The 23,028-nt window shown below is 33.6% G+C and overlaps 1 protein-coding gene across 4 annotated transcripts in view; it reads right to left on the reverse strand.

Moving 5' to 3' along the window:
- Positions 1-23,028, reverse strand: part of SYNDIG1 (synapse differentiation inducing 1) — a 305,302-nt gene that overhangs the window by 118,562 nt on the left and 163,712 nt on the right. For all 4 annotated transcript variants that reach the window (XM_074209316.1, XM_074209315.1, XM_074209318.1 and 1 more), the window contains exon 3: positions 14,094-14,231. In XM_074209316.1, the coding sequence (XP_074065417.1) occupies positions 14,094-14,231 (138 nt within the window). The remainder of the gene's footprint in view (positions 1-14,093; positions 14,232-23,028) is intronic.

Here is a 23,028-nt window from a genome sequence, read left to right on the forward strand (position 1 = left end):
GAGGGGGAAGAGGAAATAGAAGAAGACATAATTAATCTAGGGAAAAGGATTATAACCAGTGTCTATGAACTTGTATAGGTTTATACAATAATTATTTTGAAAAAGGGCCCATATGATTCATTAGACTGCCAAAAAATTCCACTATACAGACAAATTTAAGAATGTGACACTTAGGCAGGTGTTAAAGGAGGGCTTCACACACACACACACAAACACACACACACACACACACACACACACACACACAGACACACACCCCAACACATCCTAACAAACGAGTTTTAAGGCTCCATAATACTGTTCCTGGAATAAATACTCTCTGCAAAACTGAACTCTGTCTTTCCTCAATTTTTTTTAATCAACTTTCTGTCTGTCCTAAGGGGTAAACATTTTGTACAACTTCATCTCACAAGCCTGGAAAGTGAGGGCACGTTCCTGAGACCTGACTAGCTGCGTGGTTTTTGAACCTTTTCCCTCATTAACTTTAAGTCTCTCAACAGCTTCAGCTTACTTAGTCAAAAATAAGTGGGGTTGTTTATTTGTTAGCCAGGGGAAAATTGTCCTCGCTTGGGAAATAGTAACCCTGGGGGAGGGTGCAGAAGTAAGCAAGGGCTGCCATGTCAGTAATGGAGTGTGGGCACCGACAAGCATCTTGCTCATCCATCTCAGCCAATTAATCATGAGCAGCCTGGCTAATGATGGAGGAGGCACATGTTTGTCTATTTGGAACAACTGACATGTCGCTCATTCGTGCTACTGGGGCTGATTGAGTGGCAGGTTTTTCAGACTTGAAAAATCCATAATTATGTCCCTCCTCTTCTCCACATCCCCCTGCCATCCTAATCAAAAAAACTTGGCAAACATGAAACTGGCACAGTGGGAAAGGGGCAGCATGGACTGAATTTGACTCATTGTGCTATTCTAAAAAATTTAGAAAGACAATTTCATCATATAACATCACATTAGCTTCCTAGATGGTCTAGCCCCACATCTCATATCTTAAGCATATCAAGATTTCATAGAGACTAAAAAGGGAAGGAAACATTTTTCCCCATGAGGAAGTAAGAGAGGTATTATTATAATGCAAAACTAGATAAGAGGAATTGAGATTTATGTAATACATTTCTGTCTATATACCTTATCCAGTAATGAGTTTGTGATATTACTAATGTGAGTATATCCCTTAATTATCCAGATGATGATGCAGTTATACTTTGTCACTCAATGTGATTCTTGGCAATATTGTCCCATAAATCCTCAAGAAAGCATCCATTTAACATCCTGGAAGCCTTCAGTTCTCTTTTAAGATATATAGAGGGTTGACCCTGGAATACTCAGATTGCCCATCAGTTACCTCTCATTCTTACCACATGAGTTAACAGCCTACATATTTTGTAGTCATACCACTTTTCTTGTATGATTCTTGGTTGTAATGTGTTATAGTCTTAAAATATTTTCATAGCTATTCAACAGCAACATAAACGAAAGAAGACCCTTCCCTGTGAAAGACAGTTAACAAAGGTAAAGAAAAAATCAAAGGACATGTAATATCAATGGGAACAGAAGATATTCCAAGATGGAGGAGGAGAAAATAGTATGAGAGAAGACCTTGTGATAAAAACTAGAAAGTGAGATGGTCTGATTTATATGTGAATAAGTGCTATGTCTTTGGAAGTATTAAAAAGAGGTTGATTGATTGATTATCAAGGTTGCTGTGAAGGAAATGCACATACAGTGTATTAGATCTGAGGATTTCAAGGGTTGCTTAAAACGATTTCATTCTGAGACCTATGAATATGTAATTGATAATTGAAGTATAATAGGCTATTAAGTGGTTTCCCATCTTCACTTTAGTCAGTTTTATCGTAATTGTTTATAGTTAGTGGCTGTGATGCTAATATTCATCTTCTCAACTATCTCAATTTCATTAGGATATGTCTAATAAAACTGAAAGACATGATGAAAAAATGTCATCTACCTTCAAAGAGAGAACTGATTGGAGTCTGAGTTCAGCTTGAAGCATAATTTTCATTTTATTTTTCTTGCCTTTTTGCAACATGGCTAATATGGAAACAAGTTTTGCATAATTTCATAATTGTTATAATATTTTTTGCCTTCTCAATAGGTGGAATAAAAGTGGTAGGAAGAAAGGAAGACAATTTATATTAGAACATTCATTTGGCCTGCAATGGAGTTTGGGGGCTATGTTTGATATGTGATCAAAGCATCTTCTTTCTTCTTAGCAACTTTCAATTGAAGATTCTTTTTTTTCTAAATGGCTATAAGTTTTACAACTTGTCTTCAGTTTACACAATGCAAAAATCTTTCCATTTATAGGGAAAAGTTTGTAGCGACTTACTGTGATAAATGTCAAATGAACGTGAATTTTGATTGTAGTATCTTGACTTGTTATAGGGTCTTTAGTTGAATCATTGGTTTTCTCATCCTTCAGTACTACAAATAATTTTTCTTTTTCTTATATCATACATAATTCCCATAGCAGGCAGAATTCAGTTAAAGTATAATTCAGCTCCCAATAAAGTTTTCTCATTTAATTATTGCTACAATTTTCAGGTAACAAAAGAAAGCAACAGTGAAGAATTGCCTTCTATGGAACAGAATTAAATAAAAAAAATTAACTATTTAAATATAGACAGTTTCTCTGGGCAAATAGTGAATGTGTAAGTTCTTCTACTCTCTTGGAGAAAGACAAATTTAGTAAGAAAATATATATTTTAAGCATCACAACATTATAACCTGCTCAGGCCCAGCTCATCACTTTATCTGATTAAAATCTTATATGTTTGTGTTTGTGTTTGTGTGTTTGTGTGTGTGTGTGTGTGTGTGTGTGTGTGTGTGTGTGTGTGGCCTCTGGTAAGTTATTCAGTTTTCCTATTAGTAAGATGAGATAGTTGTGGAATGTTTGCAATAGAGAGTGAATGTTCTAATTTTTTCCGTCATTCAGCTTCAACATAAAAACAATTAAGTATCTACATAGATAAAGAACTATTCAGTCACTGTGGATAAACATATGAAATAATAATAACTGACATTTAAATAGAATGTCTGCAAAGTATTTATTATCCCATTTCAATCTTATGCCAAAAATATGAGCCAAAACCATTCAACTACTATCATTTATCTTTTACAAAAAAAGAATTTTATTAATGGGAAAAAACACAATAACAATTACTCTCATATGATCTTATTGGTAAGAAATAGTTGAGACAAGATGTTAATGCAAATTTTCCTGACATCAGTTCAGGACAATCAGAATGTCTTGCTGCAATTCTGTTAGTTTGTGACTTCGAAGTAGACAAATCACAAGTTTTGAACTCTTTGTAGAATGAACCAGCATTGAGTCAGAGTTGGGTTCCTTATCTAGACTTTAACAGCTAGGGTTAGGATCCAATCTTCTGTTTCTATTTATTTCATGTTAACCCCAGGGCCTGGGGATTCTAGGAGGATATTGGTAGTTCTAAAAACTACAAACATTGAAAAGGCCATTCTTCAATTTAGGTGCTAAAAGTCTATCATGTTTGGGTTTAGTCAGCAAACCAGTTTAAGCGCAGGATTGAATAATTCATGCAGCTGGGCTAGGGATACCCACGCAAATTTTGTCCACATTACATCATGACATTCATCTTAATTCCTCACAGACAGGCTAAGACTCAAGAAATTTTAGCATGTTGAGTGGTAGGAGCACAAAACCAGGACTTGGATGACATAGAATTGACTCTTGCCTATTTTTCTTTCTGTGCCACTATTTGCAGAACACTATTGGCACTAGGGGAGATACATAATTTAAATCAGGACTGTCCAAATTTACTTATATATATTTTTATTGAAACAATAGACAATATATTTTGATTTACCATTTTTGCAAGAGCTTTGTGGTAGCTTTTGTTTGCTAAAGCATTAGTAAAACCGCAAGCAGCCACATAAAATCACCCTGTGGGACCACAAGTGGCCCATGGATCACATTTTGGGTACCACTGGCTTAAATAATGTATTGTCTCCAAATAAATACCAAATAATAAATACAGATTGGACTATAGGCTAATTCTGACAAAAAATAATGGTTAAGCATTAAATAGTGTTCAAAACAGTTGGGTTTCTGAGGTCTCAGATGTTATTTTTCCTTTTTTTCTTTGCAAAATCTTACTTGTTATGATCATATGCAATGCCAACCTGGTGGTTAATTTCAATACTATAATTTTTTATATACAAGTGAAACAATAAAGACTAGTGGTTTAGCAAGACTCAGAAGGGAATTTTCATTGAAAACTGGACACACATATGTCATCAGTTCCAAAAGCACCTACTGATCAGGAGAAAGATATGATGTAATCAGATCAATTATAAAGATGATGCCAAATGATCATAGTAAATGTATAAAACACATTGATATGTAGTCTGGAAGAAATAGTAATTACTGCTGAGATGGTAATGGGAAAAGTATTATGACAGAGGTGGCTTTTGAGTTGAGTTGAACAGAATGAGAAGAAATTAAACAGATAAAGATGAGGAAAGGTGTGGATTAGGAAAAGCATGTGGTACATTTGGGGGAGTGTCAGTAATGCTCTTTATCCAAACAGTAAGTATCTTAAGGAAAGAGTAAGATAGGGAAGATTTATCTGTAGAGGTATCTGAATGCCTGAATAATAAGTTCAAAATTTTCTCAATGGGTAACAGTGAGCTACTGAAAATTTCTGACCAATAGAGAGAAATAAGAAAAATTAATCCAGCAATTCTATGATGGATGGATTGGAGGTGTTGCAGACTATAGGAGGGAAAGTGTCTAAGTAGGCTATTATAATAATACAGACAAGTAACAATGAGAGAATTGTTATTTTTTTGGCAATGGGACTGCAGAAGAGGTAAATGTGAGAGATGCTATTTAGATGGAATCAACAGATTTGGGTGATTGATTTGAAGTAAAAATAAGAGAGGATGAAAAAAATAAAAACAAAACTAGAGAGCAGTTAACATAGTTTGACTGGCTTTTGCATAAAATCAATTGACTAATAAAGTAAACTAACTGGATGTTTTGTTCCTGTGCAGACATCATCCAGTTTTAGAGAGACTTTGAATATACACAAAATTATATAAAGAAATCAATACAATGGGTCCTAGGATCTGAAAAAATACTAAGAGTCTATGGCATTGCAGGACAATTATGGGGTATCTTTGATGGATAAAAACATCTGTATTCAGAGAAAGAATTGTGGAGTTTGAACAAAGACCAAAGACTATTGCCTCTAAAAAAAATAAACAAAACAGTTACCTTATTATGTAATTTTGCAATCTCTTACATTTTATATTTTTTCCCTTAAGGATATGATTTCTCCCTCAACATTCAATTCAGAGCAATGTACAGCATGGAAACAATGTAAAGACTAACAGATTACCTTCTATGGGGTGGGGGGAAGGAAGCGAGATTGGAGGTGGGAATTGTAAAATTCAAAAATAAATAAATTAAACAGTATATGACATTATATTGATTAATAAAACAAATTTCAATGATGACAAATACAAGTAATTGTACAAAAATAATCAATTTTTCTTATACAAGATATCTAACTGTCTCTTACTCCCATATTCAATCTGTCAACTAGACATGTACCATGTCTTGTATATAGTTTCTCTCCTCTGACACTGTCACAAACCTATGTAACCCTTGTTTCCTCAGCACTAAACTCCAGTTCAGCACCAGGTAAGCCACCAGACTCCCAAGACCTTCAGCAGGGCCAAAACTCATAATCTACACTTTAATGCAGTATCAGACAAGAGGTCCCGTGTTTCAGAGCAACATCAATGCAGCACCAGGTAAAAAGTCAGGACCTGCAGTCCCTGACAAAACATCTGGTGCCTTGTCGCTTCCATTCCAGGAATAGAGCTTAATTTAAAAGAATCAAAAAGACCAAAAACAATGAGCAAGAAACAACAAAGGAGAATTCAGCCATGAAAAGTTATTATGGTGACAAGAAAGAGCAATACACAAAGTAAAAAGGACAACAGTGTTAAAAATACTAAAGGCAAAACCCCAAAGAAAATTGGAAATGGTCTCAAACCTAGAAAGAATTCATGCAAGAGCTCAAAAAGGAGCTAAAAAATCATGGAAGAAAGGTAGATGAAAAATTGGGGAATGAAATGAGAGTGATGAAAGAGAATTAGGAAAAAAGAGTCAACAGCTTGGAAAAAGAAAGCTATTTAAAAAAATAGAATTGGAAAAATGGAAAAAAGAGATACAAAAATTCACTGAATAAAACAACCCGTTAAAAAGTACAACAGGGGAGGTAGAGCCAAGATGGCAGAGGAAAGGCAGGGACATGCATGAGCTTTCCCCAAACCATTCCAAATGATTTTAAATAATGACCCTAAACAAATTATAGAGGTTCAGAACCCACAAAAACACTGAGTGAAACAATACTCTAGCCCAAAACAATTTGGAAGATCTGAGGGAAGGGTCTTTTGCATAGGGGTTAAAAGGGTCCACAGGGCAGCCCGGGCCATACTAGAGAGAACCTGCTCCAGTCATCCAGGAGCAGACAAGGGGCACCTAGTTCAGTGACAGCTGGGGTGGTTTCTAGACCTCTCATCCCAGGTATTGCCAAGGACAACTTGGAAGGTCAGTACGAAAGCTCGATGTCATAGGATGAGAGTCAATCCCAGTCCTATGTAAACCTCAGCAGGGCAGACCAGAGCCCAGTGGACCAGGAGCACACCTTGAAAGATAATTTTGGAGCTCTAAAGCCACAGATTGTAAGGGGTGGAAGGAGATTCCAGGGGTCTCTTTGCTATCCCTGAGGCAGGACTCTGATGCTTTGCCCATACCCATGGCTGGGTCACAGTCTGGGGCCACAGTCTCAGGAAAGGAGTAGAAAAACAACAGAGTTTACAGTCATAGCAGATCAGGGACTCTCCTCACAATTCCAGGCCAGAGGGGGAGTGTATGTGGTCACCCAAGAGCACAGAAGAGCGATCAGAGTCTTTCATAAGCCTTGGGAGGAATGGAAAACTTGCAGATCCCTTGGGGTATCTTTGAAAACAGTTGCAAAAACCCTCAAAAGCTTAGGACTGTGTGTCCTATATTCTGGAAGCAAAGCCCCTTATCAAAGAGTTAAAATAATGCCATAGGTTGGGGAAATAAGCAAACAACAGAAGGAAAAACAATCCAACCATAGACAATTACTTTAGTCAAATGGAAGATCAAAAGAAGATGACAAAGTCAAAGCTTCTATGATCCAAAAATATGAATTGGTCTCAGGCCATGGAAGAGCTCAAAAGATTTTGAAATTCAAGTAAGGGAGGCAGAAGAAAAAGCTTGGTGAAGGAGATAAAAAAACTGAAGAAAATGACTTCTTAAAAACCAGACTGGACCAAATGGAAAAAGTTTGCAAAAAGGTCAATGAGGTGAAAAATGCCTTAAAAAGCAGACATGGCTAAATGGAAAAGGAGATACAAAAATTCACTAAAGGAAACAATTATCTAAAATAAAGAATAGAGAGGGCAGCTTGGTGGCACAGTGGATAGAGCAGTGAACCTGGAGTCAAGCGGACCTGAATTCAAATCTAACCTTAGACACTTAATAATTGCCTAGCTGTGTGACTTTGGGCAAGTCACTTAACCCCATTGCTTTAAATAAATAAAATTAAAAAAAAAAATAAAACAAAATACAGAATGGAGCAAAGGGAAGCTGATTACTTTGTGTCAAGAAACAATAAAACAAACCAAAAGAATGAAAAACTAAAAGAAAATATGAAATATCTCATTGGAAAAACAACTTACCTAGAAAACAGATCCAGATAATTTAAAAATTATTGGACTACCTGAAAGCCATGAACAAAAAGAGCCTAGATGTAATTTTCAAGAAATTAAGAAAAACTACCCTGATAGTCTAGAAACAGAGGGTGAAAAAGAACATGGAAATAATTCACCAATAATGTCCTGAAAGAGATATCAAAATGAAAACTGCCAGGAATATTACAGAAAAAACTCCCAATTCAAGGAGAAAATGTTACAAGCAACCAGAAGGAAACAATTAAAATATCATGGAATTACAGACAGGATTTAGCAGCATCAACATTAAGGGCTCATAGGTCTTTTCATGGTAAGGCAAAAGAGCTTGGATTACAACCAAGAATCAATCATCCAGCAAAATGGAATATATACTCTTTCAGGGGAAAAAAGATGGATATTCAATGAAATAAGGGACTCTCAAACTTTCAAAGACTAGAGCTAAACAGCAAGTTTGATCTTCAAGAAGAAAAGCAGAAAGAAGTTTTATAACAAATGTCTCTAATACAAACACCATTTCTCAAATATATAGGGAATTGAGCCAAATTTATGACTATAAGCCATTCTTCAATTGAAAAATGATCAAAGTAAAAGGACATGCAGTTTTCAGATTAAGAAATCAAAACTATCTGTAAGTATATTTAGAAATACTGTAATTCAATTTTGATTAGAGGAATTCAAATTTACACATCTTTGAGGTACCACCTCACACCTATCAGACTGGCTAATATGGATTAAAAAAAAGAAAATGAGAAATGTTGTAGAAGATGTGGGAAAATCAGGATACTAATGCACTGTTGGTGGACTTGTGAACTGATTCAACTATTCTAGAGAGCAATTTGTTTTATCTCTGCTTAAGGGTAACCAAGTTGTGTATATATATATATATATATATATATATATATATATATATATATATATATACATATATATACATATATGTATATATACATATATGTATATATATATATGTGTGTGTGTGTCTGTGTGTGTGTGTGTGTGTGTGCTGTTCTAGCAATACCATTACCAAGAAATCAAAAAAAGGGGGAAGACCTACATGTGCAAAAATATGTGTAGCGACCCTTTTTGTGATGGCAAAATATTGGAAATTGAAGGGGGGCTCTTCAATCAGGGAATGATTGAATAAGTTATGGTAGATGAATGTTATGGCATAGTGTTGTGCAATAAGAAGTGATTAACAGATGAATTTTAGGGGAAAAATATGAAAAGACTTGCACTAGCTGATGCAAAATGAAATGACCACATCTAGGAAAACATTGTACATTATACACAGTATTAGCAACATTGTGTGATCACCTTTGAATGCAGCTCTTCTCAACAACAGAATGATTCAAGACAGGTAACAAAGGACTCATGAAAGGAAATGCTATCCACATCCAAAGAACTGTTGGACTCTGAATGCAGATTGAAGCATAATCTTTTTCACTTATTTTATACTTTTTAATGTTCATTTTTCTTTTGATCAGTTTCTTCTTTCACAACTAATAGATAAATGTACTTTACATGAAAAAAAATCAAATTGCCTATCATTTTTGGAAAATGATAGGGTTTGAGGAGAGAAAAAATTTGGAATTCAAAATTTTGTAAAAATGGTTTTGTAAAACCATTTTGTAAAAACGTTGTTTCGATATATAGTTGAGGGAAAATACTATTGAAATGTGAAATTTAAAAAAAATGAGAAACAATAAGATAATTGAATCAATCAGTGAGGATTTAACAAGTGACAGGATGTGTATTACTCCACATTAGGGGACATCCCATTATTGAATCTTTACATGACAGACTGAAGAAGGGATTAATTTAGATTAATTTAATAATGAGTTTCAAAAATAAATAATAATAATAATAATAATAATAATAATAATAATAATAATAATTGTAAGCATTTATATAATGCTTAAATGTTACCAAAGTTTCATTTTTTTTTATTTTGGCAATAAACCTATGAACTGGGAAACTGAAATATAAGAGATTAATTTATTTTCTCAAGGTTATAGAGTCAATAAATAACTGAGGTTAAATTTCAACTTAGAACTCCAAGATTTCAAATCCAAAACTCCATCCATTGCACACATATCTCATCTTAAACTTTTCTCTTCATCTTACACACACACACACACACACACACACACACACACATATATATATGTATATATAAATGCATATGCATATATGTATATATATATTATTGGTAGGAGACATTATGTATATATTGTCCCCTCGCAATAGTGCCATTCTCATCAAATCAATACTCAGAGATTTTGTCTCTGAAATTTATTCATTATTGTTAAGCATAACATCTAGGCTAAAACTTGCAAATGCTTTACTGTTTCATGTTGCATGCATAGCATATCCAAAAGAGTCATTAGAGATTGTGAAAGGAATAAGCCAGATAAACATATATACCTCTATTTTGTAAATAAGTTGAATATTCATGTTCAAATGACACTTATGTTCAAAGATTTTTGTCTTTGAGAAAATTAATTCCAATAATGATTAAACTTTTATGCACATCACATTTTTGTAACACCATAATGACATTAATTCAGTGTCATGGAAAATGTTGTTCTACAAAATAATTGCTGGCATAGTTCCTGTGGTCCTAGTTTTTTTAAATTTCTAAGGTTCATGCATCCGGGACATCTAGAATAATATAATTATATAAATACACACACACACACATACACACACACACACACACACACATATGTTTATTTAAAATTAAACTTCAAGAAACAAATTAGACTCAAATCTACATATAAATGCATTAAATTAAAACTTTTATGACATGCAAAATTAAAAAGCCACGTTCTTAAAATCATTATAATGTTGGACCTTATTTTCTTTTAAACAATGAAAAACAGTCTAGCATAGTGAAGAGTGCTGGGGTAGAGTTAGAAGTTTAGTTCCCACATTACTTTTGTCATTAACTGCATGACACTAATCCAATCATTTATTATTAATGTATCTTATCACTCTCTACAACTTGACTCATCTTACTTGATGGCAATACCATGTTGGCAATTACTCTAAAATGATGAAATCATTAGTCCTTCCCACATTTTTGCAATAATCTTTGATTAAGGACCATATGAGTGCTCCAAAGATAGAGTCATAGCAAAAATGAAAATGTCTATTATACAAAGAACTTCGTAAGTGCTAACTGGAAAAAAAAGGTAGTATTACTTTGCTATTTTGTTATTTTTATTTTATGTTGAGTGTTTAGAAGATCACATAAGATCAAGTTGTAGGGGGGCAGTTAGGTAGTTCAGTAGGTAGAGCACTGGTCTTGGAGTCAGGAGGACATGATTTCAAATCCAGCCTCAGACACTTAATAATTACCTAGCTGTGTGACCTTGGGCAAGTCACAAGCCCATTGCCTTGTAAAAAAAAATCAGACTGGAAAGGCAGGATCAAATTTAAAAATGTTCTAAGTGTTAGTCAAAGGAATTTCAACTTTGATTCAAGGTGTCACTTCAAACTTTTAAACAGATATTTGATATGCCAATTACAAAGAAATAGTTCAAGATTGGCATACTTTTGGAAAGATCACAGTGTTCCAAATAGAAAATCTCAATAATCTTCCTTCTACCTCAAAGGTCCTTATGAAATTAAAAAAAAATCTCTAGTGTGACACTAATTTTTATACTATTCTTTATTCAAAGAGATGTAACAGCTCATATTAATTTAAAGATTCCATACTCATTAAATTCCTACTTAATATTATTTTATACATAACTTGTGGAATATGACTAGGGGCTCGATTTAAGAAGGGAAAGATTATTAGACTATGAATCCTATAGAAACACATGTAAAATCAAAGAAAACCAGTCTTAGAGCAATAAAAAGCATCAGCAACTTTTAAGTCCCATTGATATCTTCAAGAATAATCTCCTCTAAAAACAAATTTTTCAACAATTCTACTTTATTTGGCTTATATTTCATTATTGGTCTTTTGTAATTGGAAATTCCATTTGCATTATGATTGGTTTACAGACCACCAAAGAGGTCCTTATCTGATATATATATATATATATATATATATATATATATATTCTCATTGAACATTCTTCTATTTGCATCTAAAAATATTCAAAATCCTTGTAGAATTATTTTCCATCTACCCATCTTTGCCATATTTTGGGCTGACATATGAAACTTCTCATTGGAGGAGCTCAGCAACCAAATCTTGATTCTTAATTGTAATTTAAGGAAGGGAGGGAAATATGCCTGCTAGTCAACAGATAAGCAGATGTATTTCTTTGCACTTTTTTTCCTGAGAATATTTTGTGACTCTCTTATGATTAGTGCCTGCTTTTTACTTTCTCATTCTACCCTCCAATTTTCCCCAGCCAGAAGGAAGTTCTGGCAGTCCTGGCCAAGCCTGTTTAAAGTTCTGGATTGACTGTTTACTATGTCAGCTGTGTTTATAGAATATGCAATGGAGAGTTTTTGACATTCATGCACCTGTATGGGATTGATAGAGACAGATAGTCTGGAAAGAGGATGCCAGAAATGGACATAAAACTATGAATCTGAAATGAAAAGCAACTTACTGACCTCTCCCTGGTAACTTCCATTAACAAGGCTCCTCAAATTCTAATGTACCACATTAATTACTGCCTTCCTTTATTGGGTAAAAAAAAAAAAAAAAAAACCAAAACTAAACAAAAACAAAACAAAACAATGCCTATCTACAAGCTGAACTCTGGAGATTGGAGGTTAATGGGCTGTATGCATTATATTCTTGCTCAGTTTTGAAAAGTTGTTGTTTGAGTCAGGTTACAATGCTCCCTCCCTCTGCCATAGCAACAATAATCCTTAGAAAAAGGGACAACTTAACCTGGAGAGCGATCTTGGAAAAAGAATACTAGCTAAACATCCCTTTCCTTCTCTCCTACAGACTTCCTGGATCATAATTTGCCTATTAAATGAATAGAAAATTGAGATGACTAAGAAGAGACACACTACCCCAGAGACATGCTGCACAACTGGAAGAAAAAAGGAGATGGATGGGATGGGAGAGATTTCTATCTGACTCTCCCTAAAAGGCAAAATGATTGAATTAACAAAGAAAATTGGCTACCCATTGAAAAAAGGCACTGGTCTATAGAAATGCCATTATTGTCAAGTGATTCTTTTGACTTTAAGGGCAGGGTAGGACATACTATATATTAGCTAATATTTACATAATACTTTAAAGTATATGTTCCCTGTTCTGCAGATGAAGAAACTAAGACCTAAAGAGGTTGTCCAGATTTATATCAGAGGAGAGATTGTAAGTTTCTGCTTCCAAGTTCAATTCATTCACTGTGCCTTTTGTTTTCCATTTAAGCCATGACCCATATCCATAACCAAGAGACTATGGGCAATTACCACCCCATTACTCTATTACCACTATGTTTCTTTCAGACATAGTGATGCCATTTTGGTCTTCTTCAATAATGAGAGACAAGAACCAACCACTCGCTTTGACTTTTTTTTAACCTGATGTACCACTTTTCTCTTGATCTTATTTATTATAGTTTTCTTTTACTGTAGTATATTGCCTAATTGGGAACCCTTTACTTTCTTATTTGGCAGTTATTTAGCAATACATGTTATTTTAATACTACCCTTCAGCAAGTAAATGACTTTATTTTAGCTGATGACCTGTGGGCAGCTAGATGGTCTAGAGGGTTAGAAGGCTAGATTTGAAGTCAGGACGAAATGATTTCAAATCTTGCTTTAAAGTTTAAATTAAAATCATTGTCACTATTGGAAAGTCACAACTTCTTCTCAATCCCATCCCAGTAAACTCACCTGTAAAAAAGGGATAACAATTTAATTTTTCTTATAAGTTCACTATGAGAATAAGTTAGATAGCATGTGTAAAGTACTTTGTAAATCTTACATTTCTAAATAAATATTATTATGATAAATGTTTCAGTTAAATTTTGTAAGTTTTGTCAAACAGATCTGCTCTTATAAATATTTCTAAAAGAACATAGTATGACAGTAAAGAAAGAAGACTTATGGTTGACAAGGGGTGATGAGATATTGAGGAGACTCCAAGGCAAATGAGACTTTATCCCTCGGCACATTCATCATCTACTTGGGCTTACCTGCTTTGCCTTATTCTCTAGATTTTTCCTCTAGCAATGTATAATTTTATTTCTCTCAAACAGAGGTTGAACAAGGTCAATTCAGATTACACTGCTAAAAACTTCACCAGGCATATGCCTTGAGTTAAGAGAACTGAGCCATGTAGCATGATGGTGTTTTTACATTACCTCATGGGACAAGTAAAAGGCAGCAATGCCCAAAGGCCAGAAGCAGCAGAGCATGGAGAAAACACTGAGGCCCAGATGATCCCGTGGAGGCATCATTAGAAAGTTGTCCTCACTCTCTGTGTCACTCGAATAGTCACTCTGGAAGAGCAAAGAGAGGGGGAGGAAGTTGGAAAAGAGGGAAAATATTGGTTAATGATACTATTGAACAATAAGTAGTCATTAAAACCTTACTATGTCATAGACCTGTGCTAGGGGCTGGTATTTAAGTGCAAAAAATAAATAAAAATATTTCATTGGGGCTGACACCAAATGCTTACATAGTTATAGTATAATTGAAAAATGAATAAATAAAACATATACAAATTAGTTAAATACAAGACATTTTAAGTTAGCATCAAAAAATGTCTCATATAAAAATGTCTCATATAAAAGATATAAAAGCACAAAGAAGGAATATTAGAAAGAAGCAAATTCTTGGCATGAGGAACAGATGGTGGTGGTTTGGAGTAACAAAAAGTGGAGATTCCAGGTTCTGTGGTGCCTTTTATTAATATTATCTCATCTGATCCTCTCAACAACCTGAGAGGTAAGTACTATTTTATCTCCATTTTACTATTGAAGAAACTGAGGCAAACAGAGTTTAAATGATCTGTCCAGAGTCATATAGCAGGTAAATTTCTGAAACTGAATTTGAACTCAGGTCTTCCTAACTCTAGACCCAATACTCTTTTCCCTTGTAATATTAGTGCAAAGATATGGAATTATGCCTGACAAGGCTGACTCACCAGTATGAATATGAAAGGGCAGTTATTGGGCATCACTGGTACTCTCTGGGACTCTAACCTCTTTTTGTAAATGTCTGTTTATTTATTTGTCTGTCTGTCTGTTTGTTTATTTATTTATTTGTCCAAGTACATGTAATGGCAGTTTCCAACAATCACTTTTCTTACAATTTTCTCCCTCCCTCCCTTCTTTTCCCCATCCCCCTGAAAGAAAGCAATGTAATATAGACTATACATCTATAACCATGCTAAACATGGAAGAGAAGAGAACGAGAGAGAAAAGTAACATAATTAATAAGTCAACTATTTTTAAAATTGAAAATAGTAAACTTTGGTCTGTATTTAAGCTCCACAGTTCCTTATCTGTAATGGATGCTATTCTCCATCATAAGTCTTTCAGAACTATGCTTGATTATTGTACTGCAGAAATGTTCAAGTCCATTGTAGTTGATCATTACTCCATGTGTTGCTGTTAGTGTGTTGAATATTCTTCTGGTTCTGCTCACTTCACTCAGCATCAGTTCATGAAAGTCCTTGCATACTATTCTGAAGACCTATGCCTCGTGCTTTCTCTTAGAACAATAATACTCCATTTGTAATTTGTTCAGTCATTCCCCGATTTATGGGCATTCCATCAATTCAAAGATTTTCAATTCTTTGTCATAGGAAAAGAGTTGTTATAAATATTTTTGTTTTTGCTATAAATTGCTGCCATCAATACATGTAGGCTTTTTGACTTTTCATGATCATTTTGGGATACAGATCTAGTTTTGTCATAATTAGATCAAAGGCTATCCATAGTTTTATTGCTATTTGGGCATAATTCCAAATTAATTTCCAGAAATGTTGGCTCAGTTCATAACTTCACCAAATGCATTAGTGATTCTTGGGGAATCACAGAATCATAGAGTTTCAGAGCTGGGAGTGATGCCACAGGCAATTTTATCCAATCCATTTCTGATCAATGAGACATTGTACATCTTCCAACAACAGATTCTCCAGGGATGGTGTCAGAGAACCCATTGCCACTTATAGATGTCTAATGTAATATCTTTGTGCATTTGGGAGATTTCCTAACATCAAGAATGAATTCCATTTTTTATAATTTACTGATTATTTTTAGTTATTCTCCTAGATTGCATGCAGGATGAATTTAGACCCCATTCCTTAAAATATCGGGGGTTTGTTGTCTTCTTTCCTAAGTCTTATATCATGGTAACATTTATAGGCTCCAAGCAAATAGTCTATTCAAGCTGGGGTTGAGGTAGAAGATTATTAAAAATTCAAACCTAAGTAATTATTTCCTAAATCAGAGGATTATAGAATTGGCCTTACAGGCAATCAAATCCAGTCCTTTCATTTTGTAAATGAGGAAACTGTGGCACAGAAATATTTAATGACTTATTTATCAAGTATAAGGCAGAGGCTGCATTTGAACTCAGTTCTTCCTGATTACAAGTCCTATATTTTTCAAAAGACACCAAACTAGGCTGTTATTCAGTATAAGTTAATAACAGATATTTTCTTTCTAAGAATTATTTCCTGAGTTGAGTATGAAAACTAATAAAAAACTTCCTATTTGAACTTTGCATTCTTTAGGGAGTAATTATTTATCCAAAAATTTATTATCAAAAGATGTCAAACAGATATTGGATCTCTAAGAGGGTTGAGGATACTTTGAAGGATAATCTTTTCAGGTACTAAGATTGGACTTTAAGACCTCAGTGGTACTTGTAATGAGGAGAAGTAGTGGAAAGCTTTTGAAAACAGACATTGATACATAAATTTATCCTGTGGCTCTCATTCTCAATTATTTGCCATGATTTGTGAGTTAGTTTGGGAATCTATGTGTATGGAAATGATTTATTTGGTACTATATTGAAGGCAAATTTTGCTACAGGGCTCATTTCTTATTAAAAAATATTTGAATGCATGTATTCCTGTGATATATTTGCTACTGGATTGCTTATAAAGGTTATTTACCTGTCCTTTGTGAGTTGATGGACTGCTAAGCCAGTATTCTGTAAATTCTAGTTCTCAATCCATCATTCTTATAAACATTACTATCATTTTCAGAAACTCCAAATGTCTTGAAATATGAAAGAGGTGAGATGTTATAATATATTATATGTGGATTTCAAAGCAATCAAGTCTTACATGGGTAATTTATTAATTAAGGTTGACCTTAGGAAAGTCATTTAACTTCCGTGAAAATTAATTTTATCATTTGTAAAGGGAGAATAAGCCTAGCCACTCTTCTTATGGCATGGGTTGTTTTCAGTCATGAATTAAGCGATACATATAAATGGCAATTTATACATCATAAAATTCTATATATTTGTAATATATAATCATTGCTGTGACTATTAACATTGTAGATAAGATGCTAAGGAGAAATAATATAAACTTTGTGTTTCAACAGCTGTATTTGTCTGTCTCTGTCCCAAGTTGATCCCTGTTTGAAGATTCACATCAGGAAAATGCATAGAGATGTCCAGACTTCAGCATTAGTACACAATAACACATCTACAGAAGCTACAAAGAATCACAAAAATGAAAACTCCTTTATTGTTTGTGTATATATGCCCTCATATCCCTTAGTGCACAAGAGAGAGAGTGAGAGAGGGAGACTGATGGAGAGAGAGAGAGAGAGAGAGGCAGACAGACAGAGAGAAACAGATAGACAGAGACAGAGAGAGAGAACTGGATGTGAAATGATGTTACCTGTAAATAGACTCTTCTGATACTAGCTTTGTGACCTTGGAGAAGTCATTTTGCCTTCACAGTGCTCATCCTTTATCTAAAATAGTGAGTTAGATGGGATCATGCTTTAGGTCCTTTCCAATTCTAAGTTTTCTTTTATCTAAAATATAAACTTGTGAGTTTTTTTTTTTTAATTTCAGACTGGACTTGGAATATAAAAATATTTCATAAAACAATCTTATGATTTAAGATATGAATTATGAGATCTTAAAAAATTCTCAACATTTTGATGTGCATAGCCCAGAGAAATGAATTACTCATGTGACAATTTGGGAGGCATTAATAGATATATGACATTTTCCCTCATAGAAATACTTTGAATGCCTTAAAAACTGTATGAAGAAAAGTTAAAACTCTATGAACCAATTTTTGACCTAAAAATGTTAAAAATGGCTACATTTTTTGAGAAAACATATGTAGTACCTCCTCTCAACATAAGCTATTATTTTTCCAGTTTGAAGAATCACGTAATATCAAGAAGTCAAACCTGTGTCAAAGCAATTTCCATTCTTTCTATTCTGCTACATCTTTTCCCATATGGTATTTCAAAACAGTGGCATAAAATGAAGATTATCATTATTATGTCTAGCACAGAAGGAAGAACTTAAGAACATACATGGATGAATAATTCACTGTTAAGTTTCTAGACCTTAAACCTTCCAGGTGGTGTTGCCTCAATTTTTGTCACATCTCTGAATGCATCCGTCTTTTATGTGAATGAAAAATGTGTAACACCCAGGGCTTCCAGACAGCTTCTGAATATTTAGACAGCTGTGTATATTCCCATACAGTAGCTCTTCCAAAGAAAGCAGCTTCTGTGCACTGAACAGTCACACTCCACATAATCTTACGATTTGCAACTGCTGAATCAGAATGGAAAATTGAATTTGAGATTCCTGGATTTATCTATTATTCATTTAGACATAGATAAATAATTAATATATACAAATACACATGTACATCTATAGATTTAGATATCTTTGTACAGATTTACAGGGACATAAGCTATAATCTTATATTTTATAAGAATATTATATATCATGATATATATGCATATATACATTATATATACTTGTATGCCTTTGCATATAACAATGTGTGCATATATGGGTATATCTATATTCATCTCCCCATATACATACATACATATACATTTACATTTATATATACTAATATACATCTATATCTGTATCTATATCTATACTATATTTACATCTATATCTAATCTCACAAGCCTCCCATACATAAAAATATTTTAGAAAGGAAATAGTTATTGATAAGGATATAGGTGCAGGTCAAATTAATCCATTAGGTTAGATTGGGTTTGAGAACAATTGTAGTAATTTGAATTATTACAAATTTATTCTTGCTAAAAAATCCACTTAAAATACCTATACTCTTCTGTTTATGTTATATGACTGAGAATAAAATAAAAAACCAAAAGATTTGAAAGGTAGTTTGGCACTAGCTTTCTTCAAGTATCACTTTAGGCACTTTGTTCTTCTAGTGAATTTCTCTAAGACCTTCAGTTTTTCATGTTCTTTCCACCATGAAAATACTTTGTATTTACTATATACATATCATATTCATAACATGTATATGAAATAAAATTCCAGTTGAACGAGGGTAAGTATTATTTCATTTTTTTGTCATTGTATCTCTGGCACTTAACATAAAATTAATACATTTATTTATAAAATTAGTAGAGTTGAATTGAGATATGGCATATTTTACATCATTAAGAATATGCAAAAGAAGAAATGTAGGTTGGCTTGTCATAGAATTTAGGGCTAGAAAAGACATTGGAGGTAAGTCAGCCTGAACCCTCATTTTGGAGATAAGGAATTGAAATATAAAGTGGTTAAATTACTTATAGAAATTTACAGAACAAGTGGCAGAGTGAAAGCACAGATAAATGAGAACACAAAATATGTTTGTTCTAAAAATATTTGAACCTAGGTCATCACAATCCAAACTAAATGTAATTATTTTATCCTGTACCAAATCATAAGAAATAGTAATGGGTGCTGAGTACTATATTGACATACATATTTTTTTTCTAATTCAAGGAAATCTTTCAGTACATTAGAAGTATTTACAGAAAAACATGAATAAAATTTAATTTTGACAGGATAAGAAAGTTATCTCTAATTGCTTGCCCAGGTTAGATATTCTCTACTACCTTGCCTTTTATGTTTTAGGTTACTTAGGTAGACAGCCAGAGCATCCACATTTATTGAACAAAGTACTCATTAAAATAATACACAATGCTAATATTTTATCTTGAAGAAAATCATCTTTGCTTTTCACAAACATAAGTTTATCAAGATGCTGTAAATCTGCTTCTATCCTGACACATAAAATGTAATATTTACAAAACCCTCTGGGTGAGAAGATAGTTGTTTATCATAGCATCTAGTGAATGCTATCCATTATTTTCTTTAAAAATCCATGTTGCAAAAAAGATGGTACCAAATCAGTGAAGTTACTTAGAACCTTAGAGAAAGGAAATTTTAAGGAATCCAGTCTAATGCTCTAATCTTATAGATATGGAAATGGAGACATTTCAGAGTTAAATGATTTGGCTAAGGTGACATAGGCCCTAGGTGATAGAATCTAGACTTCAGCCCAGGTCTTCTGACTACAAATCCAAGTTCTTATTTTGTATCATGATTCCTCTTACAAGATAGCTGAAATGCATAATACTTTTGAAGTCCTGTTAAGGCTATAAAATTTATATTCCCAATAATGTCCCTGAAAAACTGCATGGTCAAGACCTTGAAGGATGAACAGATTATTTTCAGCATTGTTTTCTTATTAAAGCCATTTCTCTAATCTTTGAAAATAGATAACCAAGAATTATGTGTAAGGCAATTCTCCACTAACCAGAATAGTACATGACCAGAAAACCAATTCTACATAAAAGGTAGATTCCTTCACTCTGAAGCTAGTAATGACCTATTAGAATTTAGTCTTCTTGATATTAGAGAATATTTCCTTTGCACCTTTGCATCTCCAGTTCTCAGTGACTTTCATATCATATATTGTCTTTAATAAAATTTGTTAAAATTATTATGCTTATACCTGAGTTTCTTTAGCTGTAAATTGGAGAAAACACTTGCTTTCTGTCTGTGGCAAGGATATTTGATAGAGATTGATCAATATGAAAGTTAAGTTATGAAGAGCTCCTTCCTTGAGTTAACAAACTTCTAGGTTATAGGTCAGGGGTAGCAAAAGCTGCAATTAATACACTAAAAAAGGATAATTTAATAAATGATATTCTTATGTTCTGAGTTAATATACTACTCAAGTGTGAATAATGCATTTCATTCTAACTGACAGCTTAGTTAAATCAAAATATTTCATATAGTTAGAGGAAATAAATATATAAATACACAATACATGCATATGTAAAAAATACATATGTGTATGCATGTGTGTATATGCAAATAACATATCAATGCAGATAAAACATGAAATAGCTCTAAAGACTGGAAAAGATTGAAACCAGAAAATCGATGCATCAACTCAGTCATGTATCTTTTAGATGTTATGAAGGTAATGACATGACTCTTCCAATCATTCATATAATTTATGATTTATTGATATCAGAAACGTATGCTTTTGAATATATTCCTTCTTGGATGCTATGATTCATTTGTGCTATTTTTGATATCTTGTATAATTCAAAACTCATGGTAGTTATAAAATAATTATCATAGTTGTTCATCCTTTGTTTTCAAAGAGAATCAATGACATCATTAAATTGGAGTCAGGGGGAATGACTGCATATTTCATTGTGGCTGATCAGTCCAATACAAGTTCAGAAGACGCTACCACACTCAGGCACAAGTAGTCTGTTAGAGTATTTGGTATGAAAGATGTCTTTGGATTTGCGCAGCTGTTTCCTTTGTGCTATTGTGGTTCTGCTTTGCTCATAGAGAACAGCACCTTCTTTGACACAGGTTTGCCATGCTGGACCGTCTTATACCAGTATTTCCCATGTCTCACAATAGGATGCTAAAGTTTTCAGAGAGAACTTGACCAAATCCCTGTGCCTCTTCTTCTGACTACTGGATGAGAACTTGCCTTGTGCACATTCTTTGTAAAATAGTTGTTTAGGTAATATGGGTTATGTGGCTAGACAGACAAATGGAGAGAGGACCTTAGTGTCTTGTGTTTTATTTTGCCAGGTAATCTTTAGAATTGTTGTCTTAAGATAATTTTGAAGATTTGCCATAATGCACAACAAATGAATTCTTTGTTTGGAATAACCTATTTCCATTAAATGTGTTAGCTTTATAATATACTCTCCCCAAAACATAATAGATTTAATTATAAGAATTATCTTTCCCATTAAAGAGATGAAAAAAAAATCTAAGGCTGAGATAATTTAAGTGAATGGCATATGGCTAACACAGCTGGTAACTGTTAGAACTGAGATTTCATAAAATTAAAGAACTATAGAGCTAAAAGGTAACCCATAGTTCATCTAGCCTAGCCTGTAATCTAATAAGACTCTCTTCTAAAAATATGACAGATCCCTATCCAATTTTATTTGAATACCTTCAGGCAGGGAAAATCTATATACTGAATCTGATAGTCCATTTCACTTTAGGATACTCTAAATATAAATTAGGTTTTTCCTTATCAACATCCTAAATGTTTATGTTTTTCTTTGCAATTCTTATCTATTGCTCCTAATTTTATCCTTTGGGAACAACCAAACAAGTTGAATCTCTCTCTCTATCAATCTCTCTCTCTCTATCTCTCTCTCTCTATCTCTCTCTCTCCTCTTTAGTTCTCCCTCCTTCTGTCTCTCCTCCCTTTCTTTTTTCTTGTTTTATTTATTTCTTCCCTCTTTTTCTTCTTCCATTTATCCTACACCTCCCTTCCTCTTTACCTCCCTCCCTCTCTTCCTTCCTTCTTTCCTGTCTTCCTTCTTATTTTAAAGTCTGTGTCTCACCAAATTTCATAAATGCCAAATCTCTCACTGGTCCAATCTCACTCTTGTTCATCACAGAAACTTTGATTTGCTCTGTTTCTGTATTTGGCTTGTTTGCATCCTTCTTTTAGGTACTCCAGTGTCCTGTCATTTCTGTGAGGTAACCATAATGATACTTAACTTATTGCAAACACTTGATCCACATAATCTACTGCAACTCAGAGCTCCTGAACTCAAGATGCACCAACCTCAGCTATCTTGGTAGCTGCAATAACAGTTATGTTCCATTATACCCAGCTTAAAAATCCATGATCTTTGACTCCAACGGTGCCTTTTTTATTATATTATGGCACTGACTCTAACAAATTGTTCCTATAAAAATTTGTAATTATATAAGCTAAAGAATAATTTTGTTATTTCTATTTTGAGGGATATTATGTAGTAT

The sequence above is a fragment of the Macrotis lagotis genome, chromosome 1 (genome assembly GCF_037893015.1).
Source record: "Macrotis lagotis isolate mMagLag1 chromosome 1, bilby.v1.9.chrom.fasta, whole genome shotgun sequence".
NCBI classification, from domain to species: domain Eukaryota; kingdom Metazoa; phylum Chordata; class Mammalia; order Peramelemorphia; family Peramelidae; genus Macrotis; species Macrotis lagotis.